At 49.0% G+C, this 13,340-nt stretch overlaps 1 protein-coding gene and 1 long non-coding RNA gene across 3 annotated transcripts in view; one reads left to right on the top strand and one right to left on the bottom strand.

Moving 5' to 3' along the window:
* The window catches only part of PRRC1 (proline rich coiled-coil 1), a 37,071-nt gene extending 26,552 nt beyond the window's left edge, over nt 1–10,519 (top strand). For both annotated transcript variants that reach the window (XM_037509423.2, XM_054694453.1), the window contains exon 9: nt 7,413–10,519. In XM_037509423.2, coding sequence (XP_037365320.1) covers nt 7,413–7,622 — 210 coding nt within the window. In that variant the 3' untranslated portion in view covers nt 7,623–10,519. The remainder of the gene's footprint in view (nt 1–7,412) is intronic.
* LOC119243522 (uncharacterized) overlaps nt 1–13,340 on the bottom strand; it is an 83,529-nt gene that overhangs the window by 10,239 nt on the left and 59,950 nt on the right. Inside the window, exon 6 of the long non-coding RNA XR_005124736.2 lies at nt 4,812–4,919. This is a non-coding gene — a long non-coding RNA (uncharacterized LOC119243522). The remainder of the gene's footprint in view (nt 1–4,811; nt 4,920–13,340) is intronic.

Here is a 13,340-nt window from a genome sequence, read left to right as displayed (position 1 = left end):
CTCTCTCAGTCTGCTGCAGCTCTCCTGTCTCGCCTCTGTCTCTGTCTGTGTCCGTCCTGTGTCCTCTCTGCTCGTCTCTGTCAGCGTCTGCCTCTCCACTGTCTCTTGCCGGGCTGTCTCTGCGTCTTTAGTGTCTGTATTTCTTTCTCTCCATCTTGTGTCTCGGTGTCTCCCTCTGTCCCTCCCTCTCCTCGTCTGTCTCTCTGTCCCTGTCTCCATCTCTGCAAGTGTGTGTGTGTGTCTCTGTGGCCCCTCGTGTCTCAGTAGCGTGTTTCTGTCCCTCCCCCGCGGTGTCGTCCGTGTCTGTCTCCACCTGTCTCGCTTGTCCCAGTCTCTCTCCTTGTCTCTCTCCTGTCTGTCCTTCTCTCTCGCCCGGGTCTGCCCCTCTCCGCCTGTCGCTGTGTGTGTGTGTCTGACCATTGTGTCTCCGTCTCCCTCCACGTGTCTGTCCTTCCCCGGCCCCGTCTGTCTGCTCTCATGACTGTGTGTCTCTCCTGTCTCCCTTTCTGTCTCTTTGCCGTCTGTCCTAATGTCTCTCCTGTCTCTGCCGCACTGTCTCTGTGTGCGTGTGTGTTTTCTGTCTCTGTCCGTCTGGCTCCGTATGTCTCTCCAGGTTCTGTCTGCCTTTCTGCGGGCTCGCTCTCCCCTGCCGGGTCTGTCTCTGGCCCTCTCTCCTGTCTCTTTCTCGCCATCTCTCTGGGTGATGGCTCCCGTCTCTCTCGTGCTAGTCTCTCCCATCTCTGTCCTCTCTTTCCAGTCGCTCTCGCTCCTGTCTCGCCAGGCTCCCTCCCTGGTCTCTCATCTGTCTCCTGTCTCTCACCTCGCTTTCTCCTGCTCGCTCATCTCTCTAGTCTCTCTGCTGTCGCACTCTCCCGCATCTCTCCCTAGTGTCTCGCTCCTCTATCTCTGTCTGTGTGTCTCTGTTTCCGTCTTGTCCTCTCCGCTTGTCTCTCTCAGCGTCTGCCTCTCCACTGTCTCTTTCCGGGCTGTCTCTGCGTGTCTCTCATCTGTCTGTGTCTCTGCGTCTGTCTTTAGTGTCTGCATTTCTTTCTCTCCATCTTGTGTCTCTCTTCCTCTCTCTCCTGTATCTCTGTCTCTCACCGTCTCCCTCTCTCTCCTGTCCCTCTCCTGTCTCTCCAGTACCTCTCATCTCTCTGCTCTCTTGCTCTCCCCCTAGTGTCTCTCTAGTCTCTCGCCTGTCTCTCTAGTCAGGCTCTCACTCTCTCCCCGTCTGTCCAGTCTCTTCTGTCTCTCTCGCCTCATTTCTCTCTAGTCTCCCTACTGTTTCTCTTCTGTCACTCTCTCTCCTGTCTCTAGTCTCTCTCTCCTGTCACTCATCTCCACTCTCTCACCTGTCTCGCTGCAGTCTCTCCTGATTTCCAGTAACATCTCTCTAGCCTGCTGGCTCTCTCGTCTGTCTCTTCTCGTGTCTCTCTCTTGCTGTCTCCCCTTCTCTCCAGTAACTCATCTCTCTAGTCTCTACTGTCTCTCTCTAGTCATTCTCTCCTGTCTCTCTCCCGTCACCCTTTCACCTGTCTCTTTAATCTCTCCTGTCTCTGTCTCTCCTGACTCCCTGTCTCTCTCTAGTCTCCCTTTCTAATCTCTCCTGTCTCTCCAGTAGTTCTCATCTCTCTCCAGCCTCCCTTGTGTCTCTTTAGTGTTTCTCATCTCTCGCTCGTCTCTCCAGTCAGGCTCTCCTGTCTGTCTCGTATCTCTCTCGTCACTCTCCTGTCTGTCTCTCCTGTATCTCTGTCTCTCTCACTATGTCCGTCTCTCTCCTGTCCCTCTCCTGTCTCTTCCTCTCCCTCTCTCTCCAGTAACGTCTCCTGTCTCTCCTCTGAGTCTCTACTGTTGCTGTCTCCTGTCTCTCTAGTCTCTCCTGTTTCTCTTCTGTCTCTTGCTATCTCTGTCTACTGTCTATCTCACCTGTCTCTCTTTAGTCTCTCCTGTCTGTCTCTGGTCTCTCCATTAACTCTCTAGTCTCCTGTCTCTAGTGTCTCTTTATTCTCTCTCTAGTAGTCTCTCACCTGTCTCTCTCGTGTCTCCTGTGTCTCCCTCTAGTCTCTTTCTCTCCAGTAACTCCTGTCTCTCGCTCTCTCCGTCTACTGTCTGTCTCAGAATTCTCTTTCCTGTCTCTCCAGTAGCTCTTAGCTCTAGTCTCTGGGCTGTCTCTCTCTCGTCTCCTGTCTCCAGTGTCTCTCTCTAGTAGTCTCTCCTGTCTCTCTCTCTAGACTCTCCTGTGGCTCCAGGACCTCATCTCTCGAGAGTCTTTACTGTGTCTCTCTAGTCATTCTCTCCTGTCTCTCTCCTCTCCGTCTCCCCCTCTCTCCCGGCTCGCTCGCTCCCGTCTGTCTCACCTGTCTCGTCTCCTGTCTCTGTCTCTCTCCTATCTCTTGCTAGCTCCCCTTCTCTCTAGTCTCTTTACTGTCTGTCTCTCCCGTCTCTCCCCCTACCGTCTCTCTAGTCTCACCAGTCACTGTCTCCTGTCTCTCCCGACTCCCTTTCTCTCTCCAGTCTCTTCCTGTCTCCTGTCTCTTTCTCACCTCTCGCTCGTCTCTCCCGCCAGTCTCTCCAGTCTTTCTCGTCTCTGTCTCTCGCTGTCTCCCTCTCTCTCCTGTCTGTCCCGGCATTCTCATCTCTCTCCTGTCTCTCTGTCTCTCTCGCTATCTCCTTCTCTCTCCTGTCCCTCTCCAGTCCCTCTCTACTGTCGCTCGCTCTGGTCTCTTGCTCTCCCCCCCCCCCCCGGCCGCCCGTCTCTCCAGGATCTCCGCTGTCCCTCGCTACTTTCGCGCTCCCCCCTTCCTTCCCGTCTATCCAGTCTCCTGTCTGCCACGCTCTGGCTCTCGTCTCCCCAGTCTCTCCCGTCACTCTCTAGTCTCTCTCGGGTCTCTAGTGTCTCTGTTCTCTCTCTAGTAGTCTCTCCGGTCTCTCCAGTAACTCTCATCCCCCTAGTCTCTCTCCTGTCTCTCCCTCTCCCCTGTCTCTCTTTAGTCTCTTTCTCGTTTCTTCCGCCTCTCCTGTCTCTCGCAGCCTCCGTCTGTCTACTGTCTGTCTAGCCTGTCTCGCTTTAGTCTCTCCTGTCTCGAATGTCTCTCTATTCTCTCCGGTCTCTCTCTCTACTCTCTCTACTGTCTCTGCCTCTCTCTAGTCTCTCCAGTAACTCATGTCTCTCGCTCTCTCCATCTACTGTCTGTCTCACCTGTTTCTCTTCTGTCTCCCTCCTGTGTCTCCCTCTGGTACCTCCTGTCTCTCCAGTAACGCTCATCTCTAGTCTCTGGGCTGTCTCTCTCTAGTCTCCTGTCTCTAGCGTCTCTTTATTCTCTCTCCAGACTCTTCTGTCTCTCCAGTAACTCGTCTCTCTCTAGACCATCCCTCCTGTCTCTTTAGTCTCTTATCTCTCTCCTGTCATTGCCCTGGCTCCTGTCTCTCTAGTCTCTCCTGTCCAGTAACTCCTCTCTCTAGTCTCCTGTGTCATCTCTAGTCTCTTACCTGTGTCTCTCTTACCTCTCCTCTCTCCCTCTAGTCTCTTCTGTCTCTGGTCTGTACCTGTCTCTCTGTCTCTGTTTCTCTAGCATCTGTATTTCTCCATCTGTCTGTGTCTGTCTCTTTGCCTCAGTCTTTGTGTCTGTGTTTCTGTCTCTCCGGCTCTGTCCTGTTGCTCTGTCTTTCCATGTCTCGGTCTCTGTATGTGTTTTTGTCTCTGATTCTGTGTCTGTCTCTCATCTCTATGTCTCTCATCTCTACCTCGTCTGTTATCTCTCAGTTGTGTCACCTCCTGTCACCTTGTGTTTGTGTATCTCTGTCATGTCTGTTTCATCTCTGTCTCTGCTCTCTCGCCATCTCGTCCCGCTGTGTCATCTCTGTCTCTCATCTGTCCTGTCCCTCTGTTGTCTGTGTCCTGACAACCAGCCTCTGCATCTGTCGCTGTCTTTGTGGTAAACCCCGTGGCTCGCCGTGGAGGGGCGGCTGGGAGGCTGTACTCACCCGCGCGTCCGCTTCCGCCTGCGCTGAGGGGGTCGGACCGTCTTAGGCTGACGTGTGACGTTGCTGCCAGGGTGCGTGGGCAGGCCTAGTGCTGTGCGTTACCACGTAGGCGAAATGGCCCCCAGTGACATACGGTCTCTGTCCGCGGACAGACCCAAGGAAGGAACGGCAGCCAGTGGCCGGGTCCCCAGACACCTGCCGTCACTTCATCATCTCTTAGGCTCACACCGTGGCCTCGCTCAGGCGCCCTCGGCAGGCCTGGTGGTCACACAGGCTGGGCAGCTGTTCTCCTGGGGGCCCTCGTCTCCCCCAGCCTCGAGGGACAGGAGCCACGGCTTGGCCGTGTAGGACCAGCAAGTCCGGGCCTCCCCTCTCGATGCAGTGCCGGGCAGGGCCTCCGGGCAGCTGTAGTGCCGCGGCCCAGGGGAGTCCTGCGTCACGGAGCCCTGGCAACCCCCGTTCTCCGCCCCTGACGTCTTCCCCGCTCTTCTGCGAAAGCTTTGCCCCTCCTGTGAGGGGGACAGCCGAGGGGCCGTGACTAATGGGACGAACCCAGGCGGCTGCCGCTCAGGTTTCTTCCTGTCCTCTCTAGCGTCTGGCTTTTCAGAGGTCTCCAAAGGAGTAAATAGACTAGACGTAATGGGGTCGCTGTGATGGGGTGGGGCCACCAGCAGAAAGCCATGGCGGTCGTTAGTGCTGTGTTCATTAAAATTTTTGTTGTGACCCCATCGTCCATTTTATTCATTGTATTTTTTCTTAATTATCAAAAGAGTTCCGCCCCGCTGGGACAAGTCCCGCCACTCTCCCTTTCCCGTTTAGTTCCTTACCTTATTTCTTCATAACCTTGTGAACATTTCCATCTCGTGCAGAAGAGGCCTTGACTGTTCCCTTAGCCTTTCCCAGTCTCTTGATTCAGCGAATGTTGGTGTTGCCACCTGTAAGAGGAAACGTGGACAACAGACTCTACTTACCTTCCTCAGCTGGTTTTCAGGGTTGCCATAATCAGGTTGTCTGGGCGCCCATGTGAGGAGGGCCCACCTAGCCACCGCCGTCACCATGACAGGCCTGTCAGCAGCTGACTGTCCAGTCATCGCGGCGCTTCCTCTGGAGTGTCCCGGGGGCACTTCCAGGGGTTGCCCAAGGGTTGCCCTTCTCCGGGGCTCAGACCTCACTGGCTCTTACCCTGTGCCCTCGCCGACCTCCCGAGGCTCTGGATGGCACGGGGCCGCCTGTGGTGGTTCTGGAGAGAGCGGGGGGTCTGGGGCCAGCCAAGCACGCTCTTCCCTCCGCCGCACGCAGCCAGGGCCAGCGCCTCGACAGTCACTCTCTCCAGCCACTCGCCGGCCCCCTGCAGAGCAGCGCCGCTCACGGGGCCACAGAAACGACTTGCACACCAAACCCTCTAGTTGTACTTTTCTGGGTTTATTTCCCTCCGTGCTCCCTAGTTCTTAGTGACGAGAGCTGTTAGAGCTGTTACTTTCTGTTGTCCCTGTTCAATTTTCACCTTGTGTGATAACGTTGAGGCTGTCGGTGCAGAAAGGAAATAGTCCCATGCCCCGCGGGTCTTCTGGGATCACATTTTGTTTGGAGGAGAAAAATGCCAAAAAGATGTGTAACGATAACACGAATGCGTCCTGTGCACAGGAGCTAGAGCCTGCGTGACTCACTTGCCCAAGTGGCTTTAGGCCCATCTTGCACAGCTGAGGCGGGATTAGTTTGGGGGGAGAAAAGGAAATTCACTCAGGCAGTTAAACCCTTGTACAGAGTTAAATTTCAAAAGCAGCCTCTACCCCACTTCTAGGGCATCTCCCGTGAAATAAAACCTCATGCCAAAGCCCTGGCCCTGCCCGCGCCAGGCTAGAGTCACAGGCCAAGCGGACCAAAACGGGAGCGTGGTCTGGCCCAGGGGCCAAGCCAGCTTCTCTTTCGCGTGTGATGTAGCTTTCATCGCTAATGGCCAAAGGATGGGATATTTGGCCATTTTTATTAGTTTCCATTTCCTTTTTGCATCGAGTCAGCCAACTCCCCAGGGTAGGATCCATCTCTGAATTCCACACGACAGCCGACCATGTAGCCACCAGGATTCAAAGGCCCCTCAACCCCTACCTACCCTTGGTTTCGCCCTTTCTCCTCCCCAGTCCCACATTTCTGGGAGCTGCTGCCCGCCTAGCTAGTCCCGCTCCTCAGGCCGGCTCTTTAGAATTGGGACCCAATTCCAAGGTGTAGGAGGGTGTTATCCACACGGCCGAGGAATTCTGGGATAGCAGCTAGCATTGCACAGTTCAGTTCAGTTCTGATCCTTGGTCCGGGTGTCAGACTGCTCGGGTTAAGGACTCGGCCCTACAGCACAGCTCCCGCACCTGGGAGGTGCCCCTCCAAAGTCCAGGCTGTCACCTGTGCTGATGGCGCACCCGCGGTGGGGGGGGGGTCACACGACTCCCTCCCTCTCAGGAAACACATTTGCTGACTAGATCACGTGTCTCTCACAAAGGCTGCAACTCAGGGAACGGGGACAGGACACCGAGCTCCACACGCTCCTCAGGTCACTGCTCTCCCCAAATTTCTGCGTGTTCACCCACCTGGGAGGTCTCTGAACTGTGTCCTTTTGGATATTTATGGAGGACAGGGATGAAGAACAAATATTTTTTCTTACAAAGCATAGTATAATTTTATATCCTGACCAAGGGCAGAAAGTTTCAAACAATAGTCAGTTTATGCAGTTCAATGTAGAAGCAGATTAAAGGAGAAGAGACGAGCGTTCAATAGAGTTGAAAGGATTTGTTCAAAAGCCCCGCGCTGGTGGCGGTAGGATGAGCGGGGTGCACACGGCACAGGAAAACCAAGGCAGAAGCCAGACCTAATGATAAAGCATTAGAAACCTGTCACTGCCACTCTAGCGGGGTGGGGGCGCGCGGGCGGTTCCACGTTGGGCGGAGTGTGAAGGGCATAACACTGACCGTTCCTGGGCTGGATACTTTTGAGTGATCTGTTCACCACATGGAAGCCAGGTGTCATGGGATACTTTTATACAGATGGAACAGTTTTTTTTCCCCGTTTGAGGCCTTAATAATTCAGTATCTGTCCTTCCAGTAGGAATTCAAAGTTAAAAGATGTCAGTAATGTTTCTATTTTCAGACTACTCTTACTAACCTGCAGCGATGCTGCTCGTCCTCCGACGCGGAGCTCCCTTAGGCGGAGTCATTAAGGACTCAGATTCTATTTGGACGACAAAATGAGCTCATTTCTGTGGACATTTTAAACAGAGTTTTGTGTCCTGTTTCCACTTTTATAGCCTTGTAACTTCTTGTCATTGGCAGCAAAGCTGTATTTCTCAGGGTTTGTCACAGTCTATTTTACAATCTGTAATGACATGTTCCAGTGGTATTTTTCAATGTATTTTAAATACGATCAATTGCACTTTTCCATAGGCTCAAAGTCTAACTCCCCAGGACTACAACCTGAGGTGGTCAGGCCTTTTGGTGACGGTGGGCGAAGTCCTGGAAAAGAGTTTGGTAAACGTCAGCCGGACTGATTGGCACCTGACTTTCACTGGCCTGTCTCGCCGGCAGATGATCTACAGCGCCGCCAAGGCCGTGGCCGGCATGTACAGACAGCGCCTGCCGCCCCGGCCGCTGTGAGGAGCCGCCCGGGGCCTGCGCTCGCTGCCAGAGCGCGAACCTTCTTCCACTGGTTCGCTCAGTGACCCCAGCAGGTTTTGATCATTTTGCTGGAGGCTGCAGTTTTTCTTACTTAGTCCTGGTGTTATGATCACATAATTTCATGTACCATAGTTCTCAAGAAGAAAATATTTTTATAATACAAATTGATATACCAAATTTATAAGGTACAAATTCATGTGCTAGACATTTAATTTAATGATATGTCCTTGATTGTTTTGTTTTTTTTTTTGTTTAAGACGACATAGCTAATTAAACAACATGTTTACTGACTACCCTTTAAAAGCATTGTTTCTTTTAATTCATAACTCATCTCTTTCCTGTCAGCTTTTGAAGGTTTGTGGGGTGCACGTGACCTCAGATCTAAAGCTGAACTGTGTGCTCAACAGTTCACCCAACACACCTCATTCAGGCATTTGTTAAACATGGGCCAAAATAATGCAATTCATCATTTTCTTTTGGTCACCACATCTTCGCTTCATCTGAAAGATGCTTTTCTAAAATAACTTGGTATTTCACAGATACAGATGATAAAAATTGGGTAGTACATTATTTTTTTCATTGCTGTTTCACAAGTAAGTGGCATATGATTCAAATATATTTTAAATCAGAAGCATTTTTTGTTATTTTTAGGTACTCGTCAGTACTTGCTAAGTAAACCCTGGCAACATCCATCATTTCTGCATCCACTCATATTCTCCCAACTGTAACAGAGCATGTTTTCAGAGGGAATTATTTCATTTCTTATAGGATCATATGCCTCTTATTTTAATTAAGATTACATCTGACTTAGTTTACTGCAAACACTGCTCTTCGAACCTTGTGCTGTTCTGCCTTTACTTTTTATGACTGTTTTCAAAGAAAATGTTTTATATTTAATCTCATTTATTTCATCCATTATATTTCTATTTAGTGAAAGCTTTTGTTTCCCCTAAATAATATATTTTACCATTTTGGATTTATATAAATCAAAATTAAATAGGTTTTCTTATATCATTGAACTCTGTATCTGCAAGTTCTACTATCTTTTTAAATAGCTTCTTGTGTACATGTAATTTAATTTTTATTTACTCTTCTATATAATTCCTTAGATGTAGAGCACTTAGCACAATCTCTGGCAGTTTTATAAAATGTGTCGAAGCTCTTCACTGTCATTATATGCAATGTGTACTTTTATCATTATTTAAAATACTTTTTCAATTTCTGTTATACTCAACCTTGCGTACCAATGTATTATTTCACAACTACAGTGTATGTTAATTTCTGAGTATTATATGATTTTTCGGTAGGAATCAGATTTCTATGTCATTAAATATAACGAGAAGAGAAAGATGTAGCCAGCTATGGCAGTAAGCCCAGAAGACTCCCATTTACAAGCGTTCCAGAACACTACAGAAAGCCTTTCTCTACCGTTTACTTCTGTTCCTGACTTACAAGACTTCCCTTTCCTAATGGCCTGTTACCATGGCATTGGCCTAGTGGGAGATCACAACAGGGTCTGAGAGAAGTTACCTGTACTTCCTATTCCTACTACTTCTCCTGCTATAGGGAATTTTTACAGATCCTAAAAATAGTAGAGGTTCAGTTTCCATTTTGTTACCAAGTCTCAAGTGTCTTGTTTTTGAGGATGGTTTTCATTCACCCACAAACATGGACATCCCGTTAGATGGCAGTTTTCCAGGCTTCCCTGAAGAGCCGTGACGGTTCTTCTCTGGCCTGCTTGAGGCCAGGTCATTTTCCTGCACCCAGTCATCGGGGGAAGCCTTCTGCGCTCTGCGGCAGCGTGAGTGGACGGGGATGAGGGAAGACAGATGGGAAGGATAAACACACGCTCCGGCTCTGGCCTCTCGCATTGTTTTCTTGGCCCAGAGTTATCTTTGAAAGGCATCAGAGCATAACTGACTCCACATGCTCAGCTCACTCAACCTCGTTTATTTTTCATCCTTAGATTTTCCTGCTGTCCACAGGGCGAGAAAGGAACATCTCAAGCTCCCAAAACAGCTCTAGCCCAGCCATTTTTCTGTGCTGTTTTGGTACAAGATTCGCAAGTCTAGGGCCACGTTCCCTTTACTAGTCTTCCAGTGACCTCTTGTTCTTTCTCTGCTCATTTCCTTAAAGCCCACGTGAACATTTTTAAGGGTGAGTCACACTGTGGGGCTGTTAGCTTTTTTGTTCTTTACGCATCTTAAGAGAATCTTACAATCTGTAACACTGCTCTTCACCTCTTATTTTGGTCATATTTTCTGAAGTACTTTAGGAAGTATGTGTTGAATTTCGTAAGTTAAGACACTTTTGCTTTAATTAAGTAGTGAAAGAACAGGAAAAATTCAGGAAAAGTAATCTCACAGGTTCTGTGGACAGAAGGTCCTCAGATTTATGGAGTCAGAAAGCTTCAGGCAACGCCTGAAGCTTTATCACTTCCACATTCTTTATTCTTCTTTTTCTCAAACATTAATGAGTTAGAAAATTGGGATGAATTGAATACAGACCAAATATGACAGTATGGCTGACTAGATAAGAGTACTGATGAAAGTTTATTACATACAGCTATTCAAAACTATGCAAGTGAGTAATATACTCAGGGTCAACTAATTGACTATACTGAATTTGTTCCTTGACTAGAAAAAATTCTAAACATGAATTTGTGTTCTGTGAAGCCAAATTTATAGTAGTCTATGTTTTAAAAGATGTTAAATTACGCATAAATTAGTAAGACACTTGGACTTTTACTCCCAAAATTCATTTTTAAGATACTATGCAGGATGATGTATTGGATAAAAACAGTTTTGTAAGTATGTAAATATGTCATGAATAAATAATACCTCAACATTTTCCAAAGATGTAATTTTTTTAAGTATCGTTATACCAGAAGGACTAATGGGCCTTTTTCTAGGAATTTGTCTAAGAATTTCAGGAATTGTTAGGGAACAGCATCTCTTTCAAGTGCTCCTGCAATTTTCGAATATATCACAGTTACTAATTTCACTGTCAAAGATCCCAGAATTTTTACAGGAGAGAATACATTGGAGGTGGAGCTAATAGGTGAGAAGTTCAAGTCTATGTTCGCTAGGAGACCTCTGGGGTGCTGTGTTTCATTTACTCTTGGCCTCCACAGGTGAGTTTTTATAAAAAGGCAGTGGAGTAGGAACGTGTATTTATAGATGAGATAATAGGTACCAGAAGCCGATCAGGCTGTTCACCCAGAGTCTGAACAACACATGAGTTACAGAGATAGAGGCCAGTGTGTGTGACTTGCTGAGAAAGTCACATTCTCTTCCATAACGTCGCAAAGACTTGGTGCAGGAATTTATGCGTGCCTGATTAACCTTCCGTCAAATTCACCTGAGTTCAGAAAATGGCACGAGGACTTTGCCTTACTATTCTGCTCATTTTACATGATGCTTAAGGAAAACTTTCACTCCACCTTTTTCATTTTAGTTAAAAGGAATGTTCTTTGCTGTTGATGTGAAAATATATTTGAACACTCTGCTACCAAATTTGAGAAACCATAAACTAGATTTACCTTTGCAGATCATTTTTTGGGTAAAGGCCAGACATGTTCTTATAAATTAGTAAGTAGTCTGCAAGCAAGGTACTGACCACATACCTTTGAAAATGTATTACAAATAATTTGTGACCTTCTGGGAACTATACTTTGAGAACTACTGCAGTGAAAGTAATCCTGATGCATATCCTAAGGTAATTTACAAAGTGACATCACCAAGATGGCAACAGGTCATTCCTAACTTTGTTCTACCTCACAAGAACAACTTCATGGACAAGACACCACTGAAAAAATCCTAGAACGGGTGTGAGACTGAGCACCTGAACACACCAAGACAGCACAGTAGAGGGTAAGGCGACAGACGCTTGCTGACCCTCCGGGCCAGTGTAGCACCAAGCTGAGACGTGTCCCCTGAGCCAGTTATTCCTTAAGCAGAAAAGAGGGTGGACAGTCAGCTCCCCCAGTGTTGTAGTTCACTTCCTAGCAACCTGTATAGCAGACTCACTCCACAGGGATTATAGGGGACTCAGACTCAACTACTGGGGATCTGATTGTGAGGGGTAAAAGAGGAGGGGCTTGCAACAACCAGTGCTAGGATCTTGGCCAAATTCTTAACTGCAGTTCCTAAGCAGTAATACCAATCAGTGGTGTTCCTCATCTGCAGAACCCGGACACTGGTGCAATCTGGGATGCTGGTCTGCTGGGTTCAGGCCCTCAAATCAAGAGCCTCACCAGTCCTCCATCCTGATCAGCCTGTGCCCTGGCAAGGGAGCTGACTCACCGTCCAGCCTGTGGCCAAATCTGGTTCCTGATCCCACCAAAAAGGTACACAACATCTAGAAGCTGCATAGCCCAGGATCCCTCAGTACAGCAGGCAGAACTGATGACCCACTGAGCAGAAGCAGTGCCAGGTGTGAAGGGTTTCCCAGTTCTGCCCTGAAGAACTAATTGGTAGCCCAGCTTCTCATGACCAGATAAACTGATAAACTGAGCCAGAGTCTGCCCACTGCTTGCTGAGTTGCAGCATCCAGGCCTGCCCTGGAAAATGACCTAAAATGACCTATCCCCATCAACACGGGAGCACAAAGTCCAGTGGGCAAAGCTGGCATCTTCAGAGCAAAGCCAGTGGTCCTGCTCACCCAGGAAACTTGGGCAGGAGTTGGCTTGAGTCAAGACCACAAACAGAGCCTCACTAACCTCAGTGCTGGTTCTCCCATTGTGCCCTGACAGAGAAAAGTACGTCATGCCCTGCTTATGGCTGACTACCACCTTCAGCACAACATCCACCCAGAGAAATGAACCAGAACACAGGAGAAGCTGGGTAGCCCATTAAACAGCTCTGCGTACAATGGCACTGGAACATAGAATACAGCCAGGACTTTCTGTATGTGCAGCGCAAAACCAGTGACCGTGTCTGGCCACGGAATTCAGTGCACACTCTTAGATGACTCAGATGCACAAATACTGAGCTGTGCAGGCTTTTGTTTCTGCCCTGCTGCCTGCCATGGCAGAGAAGCTAATTCACAACCACACCTACTACTGACGCTAGTACTCTGTCCTCACCATTGACGAATCCAGGCTGCTGCAGAGCACATACTAGCCTCACATAGCAAGAGAACCAAGACAGCAGTTCTCTCCAGCTGTTCATAACTAACTCCCCACACTGCAGTCCTGACCTCAGAGTTCATGCGGTAACCTTGATCCAAAATAGGTTTGGAGAGCAACCCCCACCTGGACAGTTCATTAAAAATTAACCACTTCGAGGGAGCAGAGAGAAGACATGGGCAATTGTCACCAAGAAGGCAACATCACTTTTGTGCTCAACTCCGCAAGGATAAACAGTTATCTAGGAATAGCACACCACTAGGAGAACCCCACTTCATGGTGGTGAGGCTGACGCACCCCCTGCACTCAGAGATCAACACAAACTTCATTAGAAAGGATGCCAAGGAGAGCCACATATTGGTGTGGCTGAAGGCGAGTGGCGAGACACACGGGGGCAGTGCATGGAGGGAAAGACATGGCAGGACTGCCAGCACAGCCAGAGGCCCTGCAGGTGGTGGGGAGACACATACCCTTGGCCCAACTGAAGCCGAAAGGGGAGATGCTGGAGCATCCCACACAGACTAGGACTCGGGCAAGGGAAGCACTCCATAGCCCTCTCCTCCCCTGAA

Source organism: Talpa occidentalis, unplaced genomic scaffold (genome assembly GCF_014898055.3).
Source record: "Talpa occidentalis isolate TD23 unplaced genomic scaffold, MPIMG_talOcc4v2.1 talOcc4.13, whole genome shotgun sequence".
Classification (NCBI taxonomy): Eukaryota; Metazoa; Chordata; class Mammalia; order Eulipotyphla; family Talpidae; genus Talpa; species Talpa occidentalis.
The sequence above is the reverse complement of the archived record's forward strand: the minus strand, read 5'-3'. Positions and strand labels throughout refer to the sequence as shown.